The sequence below is a fragment of the Erythrolamprus reginae genome, chromosome 2, assembly GCF_031021105.1.
Source record: "Erythrolamprus reginae isolate rEryReg1 chromosome 2, rEryReg1.hap1, whole genome shotgun sequence".
NCBI lineage: Eukaryota > Metazoa > Chordata > Lepidosauria > Squamata > Dipsadidae > Erythrolamprus > Erythrolamprus reginae.
In genome coordinates, this window is record NC_091951.1 from 118,669,242 (window position 1) to 118,690,152 (window position 20,911).

The 20,911-nt window shown below is 40.5% G+C and overlaps 1 protein-coding gene across 1 annotated transcript; it reads left to right on the plus strand.

The window, feature by feature from the left end:
• The first annotated feature begins 12,860 nt into the window (after positions 1 to 12,860).
• Positions 12,861 to 16,424, plus strand: SOWAHA (sosondowah ankyrin repeat domain family member A). Its single transcript, XM_070735867.1, has one exon. The coding sequence runs from the start codon at positions 13,179 to 13,181 to the stop codon at positions 14,640 to 14,642; it is 1,464 nt and encodes a 487-aa protein (XP_070591968.1). The 5' UTR covers positions 12,861 to 13,178; the 3' UTR covers positions 14,643 to 16,424.
• Positions 16,425 to 20,911: the final 4,487 nt, after the last annotated feature.

Consider the following 20,911-nt stretch of genomic DNA (forward strand, 5'->3'; position numbering starts at 1 on the left):
ACATTTTAACTTCATAACAAGTACATGACATGGATTAAGATATACCCTCTAGGCCAGTATCATCCAGTGAATGTTGTATCTGAGCAGAGATTTAAAATCTGAGTCATGCCAAGTAGCAACACCTAGATAAACTTGGCTGATCTTCAAAAATGAATCACATACCATGCTAGTATTTTTATGAGAAACCACCTGGAAGGCCATCATTACAAATCAGACTGAAAGAAGATGGTGGCAATTATTTCCATGTTGCTGTCAAGAGAACATTGGGCATATTCACACAACCCCCAGGAGGCAAGTTCAATCTGAAGGAGGCTTCATTGTAATTTCTTAAGTCTTAGCCTAGCAACCCAACCATGACCCAGTGCTAAAGGTTTGTCTTAAAAACTGCACTGAGAATTATTTTTCATCTGTGTCTTGGGTCTTTGGCTTTTATTGTTTCTATTTCTTTGTTGACAGCCCAATTCAAGTAGATAAATAGCCCAATATTTGGAGAGGCAAATGTTCAAGGATGCCAATAAAGCAGAATGACTCCATTGCTGTATGTACTGTTGTGTCTCAGCACTTCCTTTAATTCTAATAGTTTCCAGGGGAGGGCTGTCAAACTTGATTTTATTGAGGGTTGTGTTTGACCTCGAGGGACCAGGGTAGATGTGGCAAGGGTGGACGTGGCCAGTTCAATGTCATTTGGGTCAGGGCACCTGTAGGGGCCAAATGGTAAGGCAGGACTTCACTCAGACCCTCTCTAACTCCCATTATAATCTCCTTTCTTCATTCTTTCCTTCTTTCCTTCTCCTTCCTTCCCTCTTCATTCTTCCTTCCTTCCCCTCGTTCCTTATTTTTCCTTTCTTGCTCTCTTCCTATTCTTTTCCCTTTTCTTTGTCTTTCTTTTTTCCCTTTCTCCCTTTCTGTCACTTCTTGCTCAAATCAAAAGGGAAAACATTTTTCCTTTTACAGTATTTTGTTTTTAGTTTGTTTTGCTAGCTCTCTGCCAGTGAAAATGGAGCTGGGAGGTTACACGCACCTTCCTGTGCCCCATTTTCAGCTGCAACAGCCTCCTGCGGCCCTCTGTCCACAAAAATGGAGTGCAGCCCTCCCAAACTCCATTTTCGCTGACAGAGGCAATATAGGCTGGTCCTTTGCTGTTTCGAGGGCAGCCTGGTGTGCCAAATCTAAGCACCCTGCAGGCTGGATCCGACCTGCAGGCCTTGAGTTTGATACTCCTGTTCTATAGTGTTTTTTCAGCACAATCCTGGCATAACATTTTTTTCCCCATAGCATGGTGGGGAAAAGAAAAAAAGTTCGCAAAGGGGGAATCATATGACCATGGCAATGCTGCAAAAGTCATGTGAGAAAATCAGCATGTTTAAAATTTAGTTTCCAACTTTTTCAGGCTAACATTATATCTGGAAAAGAGAAACCAAACTGAAGAGAATTAAAGGTCTGTCTGTGACTCTAACGTGGGATGGGTTAATCAAAAATAACCGCTCTTGAAATCTATGGGGGAAAGGAAATAGGCTGCAATTTATCAGAATGTATCTGATAAAAGGAAAAAACCTAACAGTTGTTTTGTTTGTATAAAAATATCTTATTTCCTTATCTATTTACATAACCATGGTTACTCCTCATAAAAACCAGTGGTTACTCCTCATAAAAGCTAGCAATATTTATAACAAACATTTCAAAAAAACAACACCTGTCCATCAGCCCTAAGCAAAGAAAGATGTGATATAAAGAAAGAACTGGGTATCAATTGTTTGACTAACTGACACTGGCTGACTTGTGGTTGTGTTTTTCTGGTCATATTCAATATTTTATTCTATGCATATAAAGATAGTCCTTGTTTAGTGACTACAATTGAGACTGGCAACTCTGTTATTAAGTAAAGCATTCATTAAGTAAAACACAATCGTACTTATACTACTTAGAAACATAGAAACATAGAAGACTGACGGCAGAAAAAGACCTCATGGTCCATCTAGTGTGCCCTTATACTATTTCCTGTATTTTATCTTACAATGTATATTTATCCCAGGCATGTTTAAATTCAGTTACTTTGGATTTACCAACCACGTCTGCTGGAAGTTTGTTCCAAGGATCTACTACTCTTTCAGTAAAATAATATTTTCTCATGTTGCTTTTGATCTTTCCCCCAACTAATTTCAGATTGTGTCCCCTTGTTCTTGTGTTCACTTTCCTATTAAAAACACTTCCTTCCTGAACCTTATTTAACCCTTTAACATATTTAAATGTTTCGATCATGTCTCCCCTTTTCCTTCTGTCCTCCAGACTATACAGATTGAGTTCATTAAGTCTTTCCTGATACGCTTTATGCTTAAGACCTTCCACCATTCTTGTAGCCCGCCTTTGGACCCGTTCAATTTTGTCAATATCTTTTTGTAGGTGAGGTCTCCAGAACTGAACACAGTATTCCAAATGTGGTCTCACCAGCGCTCTATATAAGGGGATCACAATCTCCCTCTTCCTGCTTGTTATACCTCTAGCTATGCAGCCAAGCATCCTACTTGCTTTTCCTACTGCCCGACCACACTGCTCACCCATTTTGAGACTTCAGCTTTCCTTTGCTTTACAGACCCCCAAAAATAAAAAATGTAAGGGTTAGTCATAACCTTCATATTTTTATCACCATCATAACTGTGAATGATTGCTAAACAAAGCTGTCTCTAAACAAAGACTACTTGTATAATTTTTATTTATGTTTTAGAATCTACATTTCAATGCAGTCTTGTCCTGAACATATATATGCAATGCCAGGATTATACAAAAACATATGAGAAATTGACTATGTAATATAATTCTTTATACACGAGCAACACAAATATTTTCATGTCACATGTTGATCAGTAGCTGAAATAAATTCCTTCTTCCGGTTTCAGTGAATTATTTAATGAACTTTTATTCCTTTACTTAGATGGATTGTACTAGCTAAGTTAGTCTCCAGCATCTGGTAAACTGGCAATGCATGAGGCTGCAAGTACCTAAGCTCCAGGAGATGATTTTAAAATTCATTATGTTAACAGTGGTTAAGAGCTTTTGGTAATTGAAGCACATGGGCATCATTATCTATGTCAGTGTTTCTCAACCATGGGCGTTTGAAGATGGGTGGACTTCAACTCCCAGAATTCTAGGAGTTGAAGTCCACCCATCTTCAAACGCCCAAGGTTGAGAAACATTGATCTATGTAAGAAGTTGAACTCCCAATATGATCTCATCACATAGCACAACCTAAAACAAGCTGGCCACAGGGCAGTGTCAAAAATATAAATTCCAAACATTCTTGGTTTGTGACTGTTCATTTTAGCTGTAGGTCAATTTTCCATGACATAGCATAATGTTATTTTATACAAGAATATTAAATGCCCATCCCAGTGATGGTTAACGTTTTTCACATCACATGCCAAAAGCATGTGTGGGTGCAGTAGCACCCAGGCATATGTGCCAGCATCTATAATGCAATGCACATGTGACACTACCTGTGCGCCCCGCCTTGTGCATGCGCACATGACCACCCATGGTTCTACACCCCACTGCATGTATGTGCAACCTCCCCCCTGTGCATAAGCATGTGACCCCCCCAGTGCTCTCCCTCCCCTCCCATGCATGTATATGCAAGCCCCCTGTTCCATTTTGGGCCTAGCAGACCTCTCTGCAGCCTCCAGGGACCAAGAATGGGCCTCAAGGTGGCGCTGCACACACACCCATGTCCCATTTTATTTATTTATTATTTATTATTATTATTTATTAGATTTGTATGCCGCCCCTCTCTGCAGACTCGGGGCGGCTCACAGCAATAACAAAAAGCAATGTACAACAAATCTAATATTTAAATATATCTAAAAACCCTTATTTAAAAAACCAGACATACACACAAACATACCATGCATAAACTATATAGGCCTGGGGGAGATGTCTCAATTCCTCCATGCCTGATGGCAGAGGTGGGTTTTAAGGAGTTTACAGAAGGCAAGGAGGGTGGGGGCAATCCTAATCTCCGGGGGAGAGCTGGTTCCAGAGGATCAGGGCCACCACAGAGAAGGCTCTTCCCCTGGGCCCCGCCAGATGACATTGTTTAGTCGACGGGACCCGGAGAAGGCCAACTCTGTGGGACCTAACTGGTCACTGGGATTTTGGGCCTCGCAGGCCTCTTTGCAGCTTCCTGGGATCAAAAGCAGGCCCTGGCTGGGGGGTATATTTCATGCTTCCCCCATATGCGTGCATGACACCCCCCAGCCCCCCATGCATGTACAGCAGATACGTGAAAATCAGATGGCCAGTGGGAGATGCATGTAGGCATGTGTGGTGGAACTAAGCTGGGAGAAGGCTTGTATGGACACAGAGAGGGGCTCTGCATACCACCTGCCATAGGTTCACCATCCTATATCTGCTTTCCATAGTTAATATCATTTGCATATTGTTGTATATACTCCTGGTCAGTTGGAGGATGGCGAAGAGTTTGATGACTCTGATACAGTTAGTGTTTATGAATTAGTGGCAGGTCCTGGGTTACAGGTGTCAGAACAGGTGGAAGGCCAGCCACAGGACGTTGTTATGAGTCCAGACTCCAGTGAAAAAGAGACGGATAATCGATGGTTAAATCCGCATTTCAGAAGGGTCCAAAGGCGCAGGGAACAAGTGTTAGGGAAGAGATATTAAGGGGAGAAATGGGTTAATTACTGAAGTGATTTATTCATCACATCCGGGTGCCAGCAGGGAAGAAGGGCAGAGTTTTCAATGTTGTAAATCCATCATGGACTACAAGTAAGTTAGTTATTCTCTGCTATTTAACAGCTGTTCTTAGTGCTTTGAACTACGCTGCATAGACATAAATCTTAAGATAAGGGAGGAGGCCTGGAGGAATGCTTTGGTGTGCTATAATCGTTAAGATAAGAGAGGAAGGATTTGGCTGCCTGTAATGCATTTTGAATACAGAGGAGAGGAGAAATAAAGATGGAGTTTTTGTTTATGAAATCCTGCATTCAGTAAGCATTATTTCCAATTTAACTAAAGTTCTAACCAGAATCCAGAACACATGTAAGGGACACGAGATCCTGATACTTTTGCAGGTAACAGAACAAAAAAAATGAAGATTGAAATATTGCCTTATGATTTCTCCACCTGAATTCTGAAGAACATCATCTCACAATATTGATCAGGTCAAGTCCATCTCAAGTATAACTCCACTTTAAATAAAATACTTAGCTTAGACAAAATATTATTCTTCAACAATAACACAATTCAGTATTATCTTTACCTTCTTGAAAAACAATGTATGATATTGTCCACTATTTTACATGGCACAATACACTGTAGAATTGGCTCTTGATTCATGTGAATTTCTTCTTAAATGGCTCCTTTTATTTGTGAATGTTGTCTCTTCCTCCAGCGATCTGATTTTTATTTATTTATTTTGGTCTATTCAAATTTTGCCACTCTCCCCCCTAAACAATGGGATAACTGTTTGCCTTCACATAGCATATTCTTTGTTCCAAAGGAAAATATAATAATTTAATAGCTCCAACTGTTATGATTCCATTGCCCATAGAATAGAACATCGTATTCCAGGATCAGTTCAGTTCTGCTTTGAAGACTTAAAAATGCCACCATATTACCCTCACAGATGAAGAATAAGGATCAGGTTTTCCACCATTTGTGAAGAAAACTTTCAATTTTCTGTTCAGTAACATTCAAGCTGCAGGGAAAAATTCATGTTATACATTTGCTACTCCCCTTTCCAACAGTACTTCAACACAGTGCTACACTTTTCTTGCAACAGAGGAAAAAATAATTAAAATACTTGCAGTAAAGTTTGGTTATGGAAGAACATTAGGCGAGAAATAGTCTCATACTGACCCTGAACTTTTAGGTTAAACTAAAAGACTATGTTGTTGACATAATCATTTAACCTTTGTGACCTTTACAAAAAGCAAGTATAAACTGACAAACACACACACTGTTCTCATTTAGTCCTACTTCTACAGTATTTCCCTTATCTTTCCTCCAATGTTGAAACAGCATGCACTTTGGGAAAGAGATTCCTTCATTTGCTTTCCCCAAAATCATCTTTTAACTGCATTAGTAATCATTCATCTCTTGATTGCTTTCGTATTTTAAAACCCAAATGGAATTTATTCCTCATTAAGGTTACATCAGCTTGCATTGTAAGCTTGGCCTTACTTCTTCCCACATTCAAATGAATTTGACACATTTCAAAAGTACACGGATTTTGAAATATATGCCCTTACATGTTGTATATATATATATCTAGATCTCTGCATCCAATTTTGTATCCAACTGCTTCCCACAGTAGAAGATTGGAGCAACGCTACAATGCCAGCATATAATTTAGCATTACACATCTACAATAGAGAATGACACTTAAATTCCCACTCCTAATTTTATTTAAACTTTGCTCTCAATTGACAGCATATTTATTACCAAGCAGCTCAACAAACATCACACACAAAGGGATAGAGAGAGAGAGAGCCTTACTTTATGTAATCTATTGAATTCCTTTTTGTCACAAGGCAAACCATCAGCAAATGTTACAGTTTTGCCTAGAAGGGAAAATAAAAGTCCATCAAATGCCTGAGAGGCCCTATCATTATATGGAGAAAAGGAATACTTTCAGACACACCCTTGTGGGATACTCCCTTAAGAGCCCTGCAGTTGTTTTAATTAATCACGTTGCTTCTGTGTATTTTATTAACTAGTTTGAAAGACTATTTATTGTACATCTATATATTTACTTAACTGAACAGGAAAATTGTGGGCTGGTATTGCAGGTCTTAAGGTAGCTCCATGTTTAGATAAAGTGCGCCCTCTGGGAACAAACCTTCATATCTAGATGTCATTACAGAAAAGGTTACCTCCACAAAATTCCCACACATGCCACAAATATCCTAGGCAAAGGGATGGGTCAATGTATCAATAATGTGAAAGGCAGGGCTACAAAATTTCACAATAAGCCTGTTAACTTGAAAAGGCAACGTGAGAATTACATTGTATTCAAAGAATATTTAGCATGGAAAGCACAGAATTTATGGTAAATTGGTTTGGTCAAAAATGACTTTTTCTCTCTCTTGACTTTCTCTCTCATTTGAACTTTGAATTGCAAGGGAGAATATGATCCAGCCACACTGTAAAATAAACACCCACTGACATAAAGGAGATTAAACTGAATTTTGCAACATTGGAGGCTGTTCTTAAATAGTGCCCTGCTCCCTATAGAGCAGTGAGACTTTTCAATGCCTCCAGGTCTGACAGTGACATAAAAGAGAACAGGGACCCAAATGGTGTGAAGGGTCTGTGGGAGGATGGTGTGTCTACATCTGACAGTGGAAATATGTGGGTAAATATGTTTCACTCTAAACAAATATGTCAGGCAGAGAAGTTTCTGGGAGTTGGCCTTTGAGTAACACACTCATGGCTGGATTCCAAGTAAAATGGGCAGAGTCATAACAAAATTCAAATGTATTTAATCACTATTTAATATTAATCAAATAGTTAAGAATGCACAGATTGCCAGCAGAGGCAGGTTGTTCTGCCTTGGCAAAACAGCTGAGGCAGACTAAGCCACTTCAATCAGCCAATCTGTTTGCAAAGCGATTTCAAACTGACTGGGTTAACATTGAGAGCAATTGCCAGGGCCCATGGTAGCAGCCAGTTTAAGCCTCCACCCTTCCATTAATGAGCTTAACCTCACTGAGGTTGATCGAGGTTATGGAATGCACTTCTGCCTTTTTCTCCACTTGCAGTGAAAGAGTTAAGATCGTCTTAGATGACAAACCTTTTCAGCACCGAGTGCAAAAAAGGTCACATGGACACATGAGGACTGTGCTCCAGAAAAGCCAAACTTCTGGGTTTTGGCACGCATGCACACCTGACAATAAACTGGCCGGTGAGCATGCACCCATCGGTTTTTGGCACTGGCACATGCACAAAGGACAGCTGATCATTGCTCATGCATGCACACCAGAAACCTGGAAGACAAACAGGCAAGACCATGCATGCCAGGCCACAGGTCTTACCATGGCACTTTGGGCACATGTGCCATAGGTTCACCATCACAGTCTTAGAACCTTTTGGGATGTTCTAAAAAGTTTGGTAACTGCACTTCCTATAATGGTATTTTATAAGTACGAGGTCTACTACCTATCCTACTACTAGTATGAATACTGGCAGTTGCCTTAACTGAGAATATTTGAACCAAGCAGTTTCTATGAAGCCTAGAAATTAATAACAGCAGCAGGGTTGTTTTTTTAATTTAACCTACAGTTATAACTAAGTTCAGTACAGCATAAAGATAAAACCATGAAACGCATGCCCTATTTTCCAAAGTTATAAACCATTGCTGTTGCAGAAACTTCTCCCAAGAGTCCAGAAAATGAAAGGGAATATTTGCAGCTCAGGGTTGAAATGAAGGATTCCTTGTGCTCTCTGAGCATAGTTTTCTTGCAGATGTTTCATTACCCAATCACTGACTAGTATTGACAATGTTACCTAATGAACATTGGATAATGAAACATCTGTAAGAAAAAAACCAAGAGAATCCTCAGGAACACCCCTCAGTCTAGAACCCTGGTTCCAACGTGAAGCCCATGCCTCACAAGGGGGCAATTTCATTTTTAATGGTGGTAGTTGGAACCTTGTTTAAACCTAGTTAATGGCCTTTTAGACTTCCTCCACATTAGTAGTTTACTTTTTCAATAATAAGAATTATATGTCATGGAGGGGGGAGGCCTCCAGATTTTAGAGATGCTTAGGTGGGGCATGGCCAAAAAAAGGGTTAGGAACCACTGGTCTAGAAACTATAGTAGGGATCCAATTTCATGAACTTGCTTCTCGTTAGGTAGGAGATTTGTGACTAGTCACATTGTCCCAAAGGTGCATTTTTCAAGAGGTAACTGGACTTTCTGGTTTTTCTTTGAAGACATCTCACTTCCCTTCCAAGAAACTTCTTCAAAGCAAAACAAGGAAATCTAGTTGCCTCTTGAAGAAAGCTCTTTGGGACAACCATGCCCTGGATGACTGAGAATGTCCATAATTAAGTTCACTGTGGCAGCAATTTTGTGCCCATAAAATGCTCCCAAAATTCAAAACGTGCCCTTCAGCCTCAAAGAATGCAGGTTCCAGGTATAGATGTTTTTTTCCAAATAAACAGCAGGCTAATGTAATCCACACTCCTTAAAACTGCAGCTTAGGCAGCTACATCTTAAGGACACCTTAAGGACAATAAGAACTTCATTTTCTAAGCTTTGGGAACTGTTCTGAAAGCTGTAGTTTTGGCATAATAACTGGGAGCAAAAATAATTAATTACTTAAGGAAATCCTGACAGAAATAAATCAAGCAAATACCTTACCAGGCAAGCCCGTTTTGCCCTAAACATTCTGTGCTGTCCTGTCTTTAGAAATTAAAGAACACATTTGTTCATACTGTGGTCATTTCTCCCCCTCTACTGAAGCTAGTAAAATGTGGTTCCATAAACACATCAGAGACAAAGGCAGACGCCTCAATTTTATTGGGGATGTTTTTAAGTGTAACTTTGCTCATTTGGTATTTGCTTTTTGAGTACCTTTTTTTTTTTTAAAGGTGGATTACATTTAAATTTGTTTCTCCTCATCCACCTGCAGATGGTGATCTTTAGTACCTTCTATAGGAGACAGGTGAACAGAAAATAATATCAGTTCAACTCTCTTAGAACAGCCATTGTGAGGTTTCAATTTATTTTGAGGATTTGCTAGTTCGTATTTCTGTTTTGAACGTATTACATTCCCAGTAGTTAGTATATTTATTTCTTAGATCCTAAGTCCCACCTTTATTACAGTACAAGTAACTCAGCGTAATGAATATACCAAGCACTCTTTTTTCTTCCTATTTTCCCCACAACAACTAACCTGTGCCTAAGACAGTACTAGAACTCCCAGACTTCTAGTTTCTAGATCAGCACTTTAATCACTAGCCAAACTCTAATTCAATAGAATGTGCAAATCTGGGATTTAATGTAATTTGGTTTGAAAATGGATTAATAACACTAATAATATACATTTCTTTAAAAAAAAAATTGTGCTTATCTCTAAAGACATCGGTCATTTGAGACTTGTTTATTGATGGGAACATTCACATCCATATGACCTTTGACTCTTCCTCACACCCTTTCAATGGCACAAAGGTATGCTTACTACAAGGTAATAATATAATTGGTCTCTGAATCTGGATAATCTTGTTTCACTGCCTTGCATTTTTTTCTTTAGAGCTTTGTCAGTGGGCACATTTGGAATTTTAAGACCATATGACAGATGCAGTCACCAAAAAGCCATCACAGGAGTTTTTTCTCCTATTCCCAAAATGGTTGCCTAGATGTGCCATAGCTCTTCCAGGTACTTTCTCCCGGTACTGCTGGACTTTGATGGGCCCCAGATATATCTGGTACTTTGCTTTGGAACATATTAGCTTTCTACATAACTACTTCTTAAAGATAGCAAGCACAATATTCTCAAAATTCTTCAAAAATAATTTCCCCCAGAATACAATATCCTCCAGAAACTATACCATACTGTAATTGCATTATTCCAATTAGTTAGAATTTTTTCAGTCTTAGAAGCAACATTTGAAATCACTGGAATTGCCATAAAAATCCAAGAAAACATAACAGACAATAATACCACAGATCAGAACAACAACAACAAAAGAACCAACTCAGAGGACAGCACAGCCACAACAACTTATAAAAAGATCAAACCATCATCACACACACACCCAGCAGATAAAGAATGTGCCACAATTATCATGGACAGATCACTATATATACACAAGAATTACTGGGAGGCAAAGAAACCTACATCCCAGTAACACAACCTAATACAGGAAGTAGCCAACCTGGTCAAGCCTGTTAACAATCTAACTAAGAAAGTTCAAATCAGAAAAGAAGAAGAAGAGTAGATGAAAAGCAGTGGTCCCATCCTCCCATGCTTCCATGGATGCCCCAAAATACAAAAGTTCAACGTAACTTTTTATCTAGTTCTATCATTACCCCAACATACAACATAGCTTAAAAATGCAAAAAAGCTTGGCCATCTCATAGAAGGGAGCAAGTATTCTAATAATTTCCCATTATGATGGTCCAGAAAGTCAAAGAGAAGGTGAGATTATAATTTTATTCAATGTCACAGCACAGTTTAAATCCATAAACTCATAACTAGTGAAAGAATCCATAGCAGATGCACTACACAACACAACACATCTTACCTTACCAAATACACTAAGACCAAAATACCCAGAATCATGGATGTCTTCAACTTCTGCCTCTCTATCTACTTGTCTGCGGAGAGGGGCGGCATACAAATCCAATAAATAATAATAATAATAATAATAATAATAATAATAATAATAATTGAATGATCAGATATACCAATAAATCAAAGGAATACCCATGGAATCACCACTCTCAGGACTCATAGCAGAGACTCTAATGCAGCATCTAGAAATATAGCACTGGCATACATACCGGTAAGTGTTTTTTCTCTGGTAGGACCTATCAGGGCAACCTGGTCTAACCAATTATGGGACAAAGCATATTGCTTCTGTTGATGGTCAAATATACCATAGCACTGCCATATATGCAACCATACATGCAACCCAAAATATGGATGCACTATGTGGATGACACCTTCGTAATAATAAAAATGTAACAAGAAGAGAAGACACATGAAATGATCAGCAACATCTTCAAAAGAATAAATTAGGCAACAGCAACACACTAACTTTCCTGGATATTCTCAACAGCAAAAGAAATGGTAGCACATTAAAAATACAGTTCTATCAAAAAAAAACACCGCCCACACTATCCAAGCACTCCACTGTCAAAGTAACAACCAAGAAGAGTTATGTAAGAACATTATTCAGATGAGGTGGGTAAAATGAGGACCCAGATTGTTGGGGGCAATAGGCTGATTCTGTAAACCGCTTAGAGAGGGCTGTAAAGCACTATGAAGCAGTATATAAGTCTAAATGCTATTGCTAACCATATATATTCTCTTTTATTAGACGGCTTCAGTTGGAGAGGGCACCAAGTGGACTCCCCAAAGCCCATTCACTGAGCCCTGGTGGCACAATGGTTAGGCTGCAGTACTGCAAGTTGCTTCTGCTGATTGTAGTTCAGCAGTTCAAACCTCACCAGGCTCAAGGTTGACTCAGCCTTCCATCCTTCTGAGGTGGGTAAAATGAGGACCCAGATTGTTGGGGGCGATAGGCTGACTGGGGAAACCGCTTAGAGAGGGCTGTAAAAGCACCATGAAGCTGTATATTAAGTCTGAAGTGCTATTCCTATTCTTGCTTCAGTCAGAGGCAAAGTGGAGGGGAGAAACGTGTGGCATCAGCAGAAAGGGTGTTTCTGTACTATATTCACAAATATATGCTCTTTTCTAGGAGGCTGGCATTCTCCGACACTGCAGAAGAGCTGCAGAGCAACACTATCCTCCAGAGTATCTTTCTGTGTCAACAGAACCATTCTTCCTGCCAAGCCCACGCAGTGCCATATATTAAAAGGCGTAAAAAGTGGGGCGGGGGGCGGGGAGTGCTTCAAAATAACTGGCCGCCAGTCCGAAGCGGTCGATTTACCTGGGCCATACCAAGAAGACTTCGCGCGTCGGGGGGGGGGGGGGGCTGCAGAAAAAAATCAAAAGCACAGAAACGCTCCCCCGTTGTTGTTTTCTTTTTGGTCTGTTTGAGGTTTTTTTTCCCCAAAGCAAGCGGAGGGAGCGCTTCTCATCTTAGTTTGACGCACGTGGCGGACGGAAGGCGGGAGACGCCTGTTGCTCGGGCAGGCAAAGCGGAGGCGGGACGATCTGCGGCTGCGCCCGGGGAGCCGCCTCCGGTTTCAGAAAGGGAAAAAACCCCGCGGCGTCCGAACTCAGGTGTGTTTGCTCACTACAAATCCCAGCCGGCTTCGCGGTGGCCGGTTGGTGTTTTTTTTTTGTCCCGCACTTTACCTCCTGCGTTCTCGGCCGGCTGGAAAGGAGGGCGCCAGAGAGAGAGAAGGAGAGATTCCTCCACAGCTTAGGAAGCGGCGGCAGGTGGCTGGAGCCTCCCGGGGAGCGGTCACCGTCTCTCCCTCCCTCCGCCGCGGCTCCCACACCTGTCGTCCTCCCTGGCCGCGGCGGGCATGGCTGAATTCTTGAACCAAGCCGCCGTGGTGGGCTTCCTTCGGGAACGCGGCGGCAAGGCGCGCAACTCGCTGCTGGTCGCCCACTTCAAGCCGATGTTGGACGCGCCCGAGGCGACGCCGGAGGTCCGAGCTGCTCTTCGCCGGCGCTTCGTCCACTTGGTCAACAGCGTGGCGGTCGTGCAGGTTTCGGAGGGGATCAAGTGGGTCGCGCTCAGAAAAAGGCGCCAGTCGGTCCCGGATCCCTCCGAGGAGGAACCCACACCGATCGCCTTCGGGGACCTGTCTGACGAGGAAACAGAAGGCGCCGGTTCTGGAGCGCCCGCTTGCGCTGGCGGCTTCGTGGCGCCTGGAGAGGAGGACCCTGAAGCGCCTCGGACGATCCCTGTGATCCAGTTGAAGAGCCTCTTTCAAAGGGAAGGCTCGGAAAGCCTCAAAGTTCCCGGTGTCAAAGACCCCTTGGCCCCCAGAGGGGCCTCCGCCAAGCCCTGCATGCTGCCGGTCCGCTCGGTGCCCCCTTCCATCAAGGCTAAGAGATCTGAGGAGTTGAGCCCTGAGCAAGACAGGATCCCAGACCAGGAGGGCCTCCAAGTGAATCTCCCTGCCACCCTCCCGCCTGCCTCCCCTCATGTCAAGAGGCGGCAGCCCAATGAAGTGGGGTCCAGATCCTCTTCCCTGAGGGGGTCCAAACCACTCAAGGTGGGCGAAGAAGCTGACAGCACAGCCAATGTGCCCTTGGAACCTGCTGAGCATCAGTGGGTGGTAACCGCTACAGCCGGCCAGTGGTCCCAGCAACTTCATGGCTTGCTGCTCATTGACTTGAATCTGGCCACCAAAAGAGATTTCATGAGTGGCTTCACGGTTCTTCACTGGGCAGCTAAGAGTGGAAATTGCCGGACGCTGAGCAAAGTCATAGAAATGGCGGAGAAAGGAGGTGTCTCCCTGGATGTAAACGCTAAGTCCTTTGGGGGTTATACTCCGCTCCATATTGCTTCCATCCATGGGCAGGAAGACGTGATTACCCAGCTGGTCAAAGTTTACAATGCCAAAGTCAATTTAAGAGACTACAGTGGGAAGAAACCATTCCAGTATTTAAAAGAAGGTTCTTCTTTTGCTGTCAGGCATCTCCTGAATGACCCTGGTCTTCACACCAATGCTGGACAGAACTCTTCCGCCAAGAAGCCCATCAAAGTGGCTGCTTCTATCTTGAGTTCCACCAGCACTGTCTTGGGGCTTTTGTCTGACGATATTGCCTTCTATGAACTGACAAAAGGCTTGAAGAAACCTGCTCCTGTCAATAAATTTCTTAGCATAGCCACAGCCCCTAGGAGGAAGTTGAAGTCCCGAAGGGCTTTTTCTTCTTCTTTTTCTTCCTTGTCTCAGGCCCTGGAGGAAGAACAGAATGAAACTGCCTCAAAACATAGACCACTTTCAGAATTGTTCTTTGGTCACTTGCCTCACTGACATCGAGTAATATCAGCGTTTAATTAGACTTGGGTTGATCTTGCGGAAAAAACATTTTGTTTTGTAGTTTTGAATGTGTTTCAGTCTAAGGAGGAAAAAGTATCATAGGATTATGATTTAACCTGATAGTTGCTGCTTTCCAGCATTTGATAAGACATTTTTTCCCAACCGAATCTTCATTTATTAAATGTGAATTGTTGAAGTTTCATCTGAATTTTATCCATTAGGTGGGAGTTGTTGCGGGTTTTTTTCCAATAAAAGGTAAGACTTAGGTGCAAATGTCCATGAAAATCAGTTTAGTAAAGCAACAGTCCTGCAAAACTTGAGAAAAAATCCTGCTGAAATCAGTGGGCAGACTTCCAAGAAAACACTGATAGAATTAAGAATTGACATTATATATAAGATCATTTTATTTTGAACCAAAACTATATTTTATTCATGCATGCTGTTCTCAAAAGTCTCTTAAATGTCCTGTTGTGGGAACAAAAATATTGTTATCTTTTCTTGGCATTCTATCCTATCCCATTAAAGTAGAGACAACAAATTCTTTTGTATAGCTCCCCTCTCCTAATGATGTGCAATTTATTAGGTTTGGAAATGTTTTTTGTACAATAATTGAACAAGATCCCTTTTGATATCAATCTATTTTTCAGCTGATCTGATTTATGCAGTTGGAAAAAAGCAACTGTAGTAAAATTATATATTTGTTTACAATATAAAACTTCAGACTGATACTTTTCCATTAGCTTTTTAAAAATAAATTGGAAAAAGGAACACACATAGCTTTTAGTAGTCAACTGAAGGTTAATTTATTTTATAAAATATTAAAAGCCTCTATTGAATATGTTTATGCATTTTCCATGTGTAGAATATGTAATGAAATCATAAATATAGCCCATGCCAACTTTAAAACAAAAGAGAAGCTTAATACTTCTACCTCACTGCAATGGTTATATGACTAGTTAAGATGTTTATTTGGAAAAAGATCCTAATTGCACAATTATTACCTTCAGTTGATAATACATTGGCAATTATGATATTCTGTCCTAAAACATTTGAAAATATAGTAAGAGAAATTCTATTTAGGATATTTATTTTTACACAAGGAATCAAAATGTAACAACTGAAGGAACTATTTTTATATTATTAATCGTATAAACAGTTGAAGTAATCTGTTTACAGTTTCAGCCTTAAAATTCATTCACTATAGGATCTTAAATTTATTGTTGAATTCTCAACATCAAATACTTCTAGATTTGAAAATGCTTTTCATAAACAGATATGAAAGCCTTGTATAAATGAGATGGTTACAAATTGATGTATAGACATTTTGTGTATATTGATTTAATACATTTAATTACTCTAGAATTAAAAAAGGACTCCAACTGATATGAGTTTATAGGGAAGAACACTAAATAAATGTATACAGAAATTTTGTGCCTTTCTAATGCTGTTTGTACAATGTATAAGTGCTGTTATCATGATGAAATTTATTTTTATGATATGTTTCTAAGACAAAGCCAATTTAAATCTAGAAAAAAAATATGAACTAAAAACATGACTTGACAAACATGATGGTACAGTCTAGAGATTAAAAAAACACTACGCTGTAGTAACTGTAGTTAATTCAGCTACAAACAGAAGCATAATAATTATCACTGTTGGTACTATCATCTTACGCAGGAAAATACTTCCTTAATTGAATATCTGATTTGACTTTCAAAATGCACTCACATATATATGACATATATTTGATGGAAGACATTTAAATATTTTGGAAAATGAAAAGAATACAGTGGTACCTCGAGATACGAGTTTAATTCGTTCCGGACCTGGGCTCTTAAGTCGAGCAGCTCTTATCTCGAACGACTTTTCCCCATAGGAATTAATGTAAATAATTTTAATTGGTTCCAGCCCTCAAAAAACTCACAAAGTTAGTCTAAATTATGCAGAAAGACATGTTTTTAATGAAGAAATGTACATGTACATATACTGTAAATGAATAATGAAGTTTCTTTCACTTAACTTGTAAACTTTCTTAAACTTTTAAATTTACATATGTTCAACTTCTCTGCCACCCAATCCTGTAGGACAGAGGTCCCCAACCCTTTTTGCACCAGGGACCGGCTTTAAGCGATCAAGAGAGGAATGGGTGAATGAATGGACGGAGGGTGGGAAGGAAGGAAGGAAAGAGGGAAGGGACAGGAACAGAGGAAGGAAGCAAGGAAACTTATGAAAGGGGAGAGTAAGAGAGGAATGAGTGAAGGGAGGGAGGGAGGGAAGAAGGTGGGAAGGAGAAAGAAAAGAAGAAATAGAGGAAGGGAAGGTAAAAGAGAGAAAGAAAAAGAGCAAGAAAGAAAGAAAGAAAGAAAGGGGGAAGGGACAGGAACAGAGGAAGGAAGCAAGGAAACTTATGAAAGGGGAGAGTAAGAGAGGAATGAGTGAAAGGAGGGAGGGAGGGAGGGAAGAAGGTGGGAAGGAGAAAGAAAAGAAGAAATAGAGGAAGGGAAGGTAAAAGAGAGAAAGAAAAAGAGCAAGAAAGAAAGCTGCAAGCACCCCCCCGAGCCCCCCAGGCCGGCTGCAACCTTTTAAAACACGCGCGCCGCTTCGCAGCTGTCTCCTGAAGCCGAACGCGGAAGTTAGCGTTTGGCTTCAGGAGACAGCTCCTTGGCGCTTGTATCTCGAATTTGGGCTTGTAAGTAGAACAAAAATATCTCTCCCCTCCCAGCTCTTATCTCGAGTTGCTCTTAAGTAGAGCAGCTCTTATGTCGGGGTTCCACTGTATATAAATAAAAACTAAAGCATAATTCTATAGGGCCCTGCAATTATTTATCTCCACATTTCTAATGCTGAACAGCAGAAATATAAACTAATATATATTTGTAAACTTGTAAATGTGACAGATTTAGCAAATGCATCTTGAGTGGAATACAAGCATGCTTGCAAAATCTATATAGTTTGGCTGAGAATGTAACAAGGTCAACAGCTTTAAAGAAACATCTCTTTCTCTGATGTAGTTTTCTTTAGAGCTGTCTTGAGTGCCAGAGATGGTCTTTTTTTTAATCCATTGTTCTGCTATAACAAAATGGACAAAAAGGCTAGCATATCTGTTTACAATAGTTTGGTTGTTTAATCCACATTAGTAGTTTCAATTTTCAACTGTGGCATTTCACTGGACTACTGTGAAACTCTTTTCAAGGTCAGTGATTTTCAGAATGTTTTTGTTATCGAACTTGTATTAATAAAAGCAGTGCTTCTTATTTCTGAATATGTGTGTTCATGTAAGAATGGAATAATATATCAAACTCTACAAAATATGGCAGTAAATGTGCTTTAATAGGGAGCAGATATGAAACATTTACTGTTCACATTCTTTGAAAATAATTTCCAGGGACCACCATCTACAGAATTTGGATAATGTGCATTTAACATGTGGCATATTATCACCAACTTTAGGATCAGGCAGTTTCCTGAAGAAAATGAAATGAGGTTCCCAGTTTAGTAGAATTAGGGATAAACAATTCTCGTAGTCATTTAACTGTGCAACATTTTGCCCTAATTATATTTCTTTCAGCAGTACTCATATCTGATACTAAATCTTGAGAACATTTAACAAGCTACAGGTGATTGCACTTTTTTTTAAGCCTGTCACATACTTCTAGAATGGAAGAACACAGGAAATGGATGTAGAACAATCTATTCAAGTAATGGCGAACCTTTTTTTGTTTGGGTGCCAAAAGGGTGTGCGGATGTGTGATAGAACATGTACATATGCCCACCCTCATAATTAAATGCCCTCTCCCCCATGTATGCATGCACACCCACACTCACGCTGCTCTCCGCACATGCGTGCAGGCCTCACTGAAGCCTTCAGACTTCTGATAGGCCCATTGGGCCATTTTTTGCCCTTCCCAGGCTACAGGAAACCTTCCAGAGCCTGTGGATGTTTAAAAAAAAGGCCCAACTTCCCTACCAGAAGTTTGTTTCCAAACTTCTGGTAGCCCATTGAATCTGTTTTTCACCATCAAAAGGCTCCAGAGGGTTTCCTGAAGCCCGGGGAAGGCAAAAATGGCCTCCCCTGCTCTCCAGAAGGCTGAAAGTCAGCTCTCCAGCATGCACAAGTGCACTAGAGCAGACAGGGCAACACTTTGTGTGTCCTCAGATATGGCTCCACCTGCCACCTGTGGCACACGTGCCATAGGTTCACCATCACAGATCTATTCTGTTCTCACTGGGAAAAAAGTGGGAGGAAGTATCAAATTTGTTTAAATAAAACCCTGTAAATATGAAAATGAAATGCAGGGAGCCTTTTCAACATATACAGATGCATCCAAAAATATTGCTACTCTCCACTTTGGTGATGTTTGTTAAGTCTTACATCAAAGTATCTGCTTTGTAGATTGTGGACTAAAGAATGGTGGGTGCCATTTACAGTATCAATTTCAATATATTCCATGGTAAATCGGGATTCTTGAGACAAAGGGGAGAGGTACCAATTCTTTTCCAAAACTAATCTACATGGATACTAACAATTGACAACAACTTGGTGATACGCAATTAATGAATCCAACAATTTTGATTGTGTTTGCATATATATGCAGGAGAGGTAGATGATTTTGAACAATCAGTGCAGCTCATGTCACATTTTTTTTATTTTTTTTATTTTTTTATTTGATTTGTGTGCTGCCCCTCTCCGTGGACTCGGGGCGGCTAACAACAGTGATAAAAAACAGCATGTAAATCCAATACTAAAACAACTAAAAAACCCTTGTTATAAAACCAAACATACATACAAACATACCATGCATAAATTGTAGAGGCCTAGGGGGAAATAATATCTCAGTTCCCCCATGGCTGATGGCAGAGGTGGGTTTTAAGGAGCTTATGAAAGGCAAGGAGGGTGGGGGCTATTCTAATCTCTGGGGGGAGTTGGTTCCAGAGGGCCAGGGATGCTCTTCCCCTGGGTCCCGCCAAACGGCATTGTTTAGTTGACGGGACTCGGAGAAGGCCCACTCTGTGGGACCTAACTGGTCACTGGGATTCGTGCAGCAGAAGGCGGTCCCTGAGATAATCTGGTCCGGTGCCATGAAGGGCTTTATAGGTCATAACCAACACTTTGAATTGTGACCGGAAACTGATCTGCAACCAATGTAGACTGTGGAGTGTTGGTGTGACATGGGCATATTTAGGGAAGCCACATGCTTGTTGCAAAGGGGGGGGGGGAGAAAAGAAAGGTCAGGTACCCCATCTTGAACTCCGAAAAAGAGATTCCAATTATATTGATAATTAGTATTGCTAATAAAACTTGACTATTTTTCACAATGTTATTCATAAGTCTGAGCTCCTGTCAAAAAACCAGAGAGCTCTACAGTATTTCAAAAACACTGCATCCCTGAGGTACAGTTTTCACTACCTGCGAACACGTGCCATCTAAAAATGATAATGCATTTTCCTTTCTTAGGCGGGGAATATTAAAACTCTTGAAACCCAACAATTGGAACTTTTCCATAAAGCGTTAATTTTTCATTTTCCAGTATGGTAATATGATTTGCTTCTGCAGAGCAAATACTTCTCCTATCATGAGAATTGGATTAGTTATGGGTAATTCACCCTATTCAAAAGATATTGTGGATAGTTAACATCTAATATTACTGCTCAGAAGAGTAACAGGCAGCCCTACCTCTGAGTTAGACATAGGTAGACAATTGAATGACTCAAACCAGAACAAAAAGGGTGGAGATGTTTATGTCTTATATGTCAATCTTGCACCTAGAAAGCTGTAAACACTTGCAAAGAAAGCAATCTTTATACAGTTGGTCGCTTGCCATCCCTTGCAAAATGTGATACAGAAGAAATTGATTAGAACCAAAGGACCTTCAAGATAAAGCTTGTTTGCAGATGATGCTTTCTTACTTCTTCTTCTTACCAATGATGAATATGAATAAAGGATTCAAACAGAACATCTTGTTTCTGGTTCCCAGGGAACAATAACTAATAGATTACAATACAAAAGTAAGAAAGATGTGACAGACAATGGGAGGAAATGTCTAGAGAAGTAAGGAAATCTTTTTCCTTAAGAGATTAAGAATGTGATGTAAAATTCTCACAAGTCTTACTTAACTGGTTGATTGATTGGATGATTACAGTGCTCCCTCAATTTTCGCGGGGGGATGCGTTCTGAGACCGCCCGCAAAAGTCGAATTTCCGCAAAGTAGAGATGCGGAAGTAAATACACTATTTTTGGCGATGAACAGTATCACAAGCCTTCC

What these genes read in the sequence shown, in the direction of transcription:
- SOWAHA (XM_070735867.1), top strand. Translation starts at nt 13,179, where the DNA reads ATGGCTGAATTCTTGAACCAAGCCGCCGTGGTGGGCTTCCTTCGGGAA.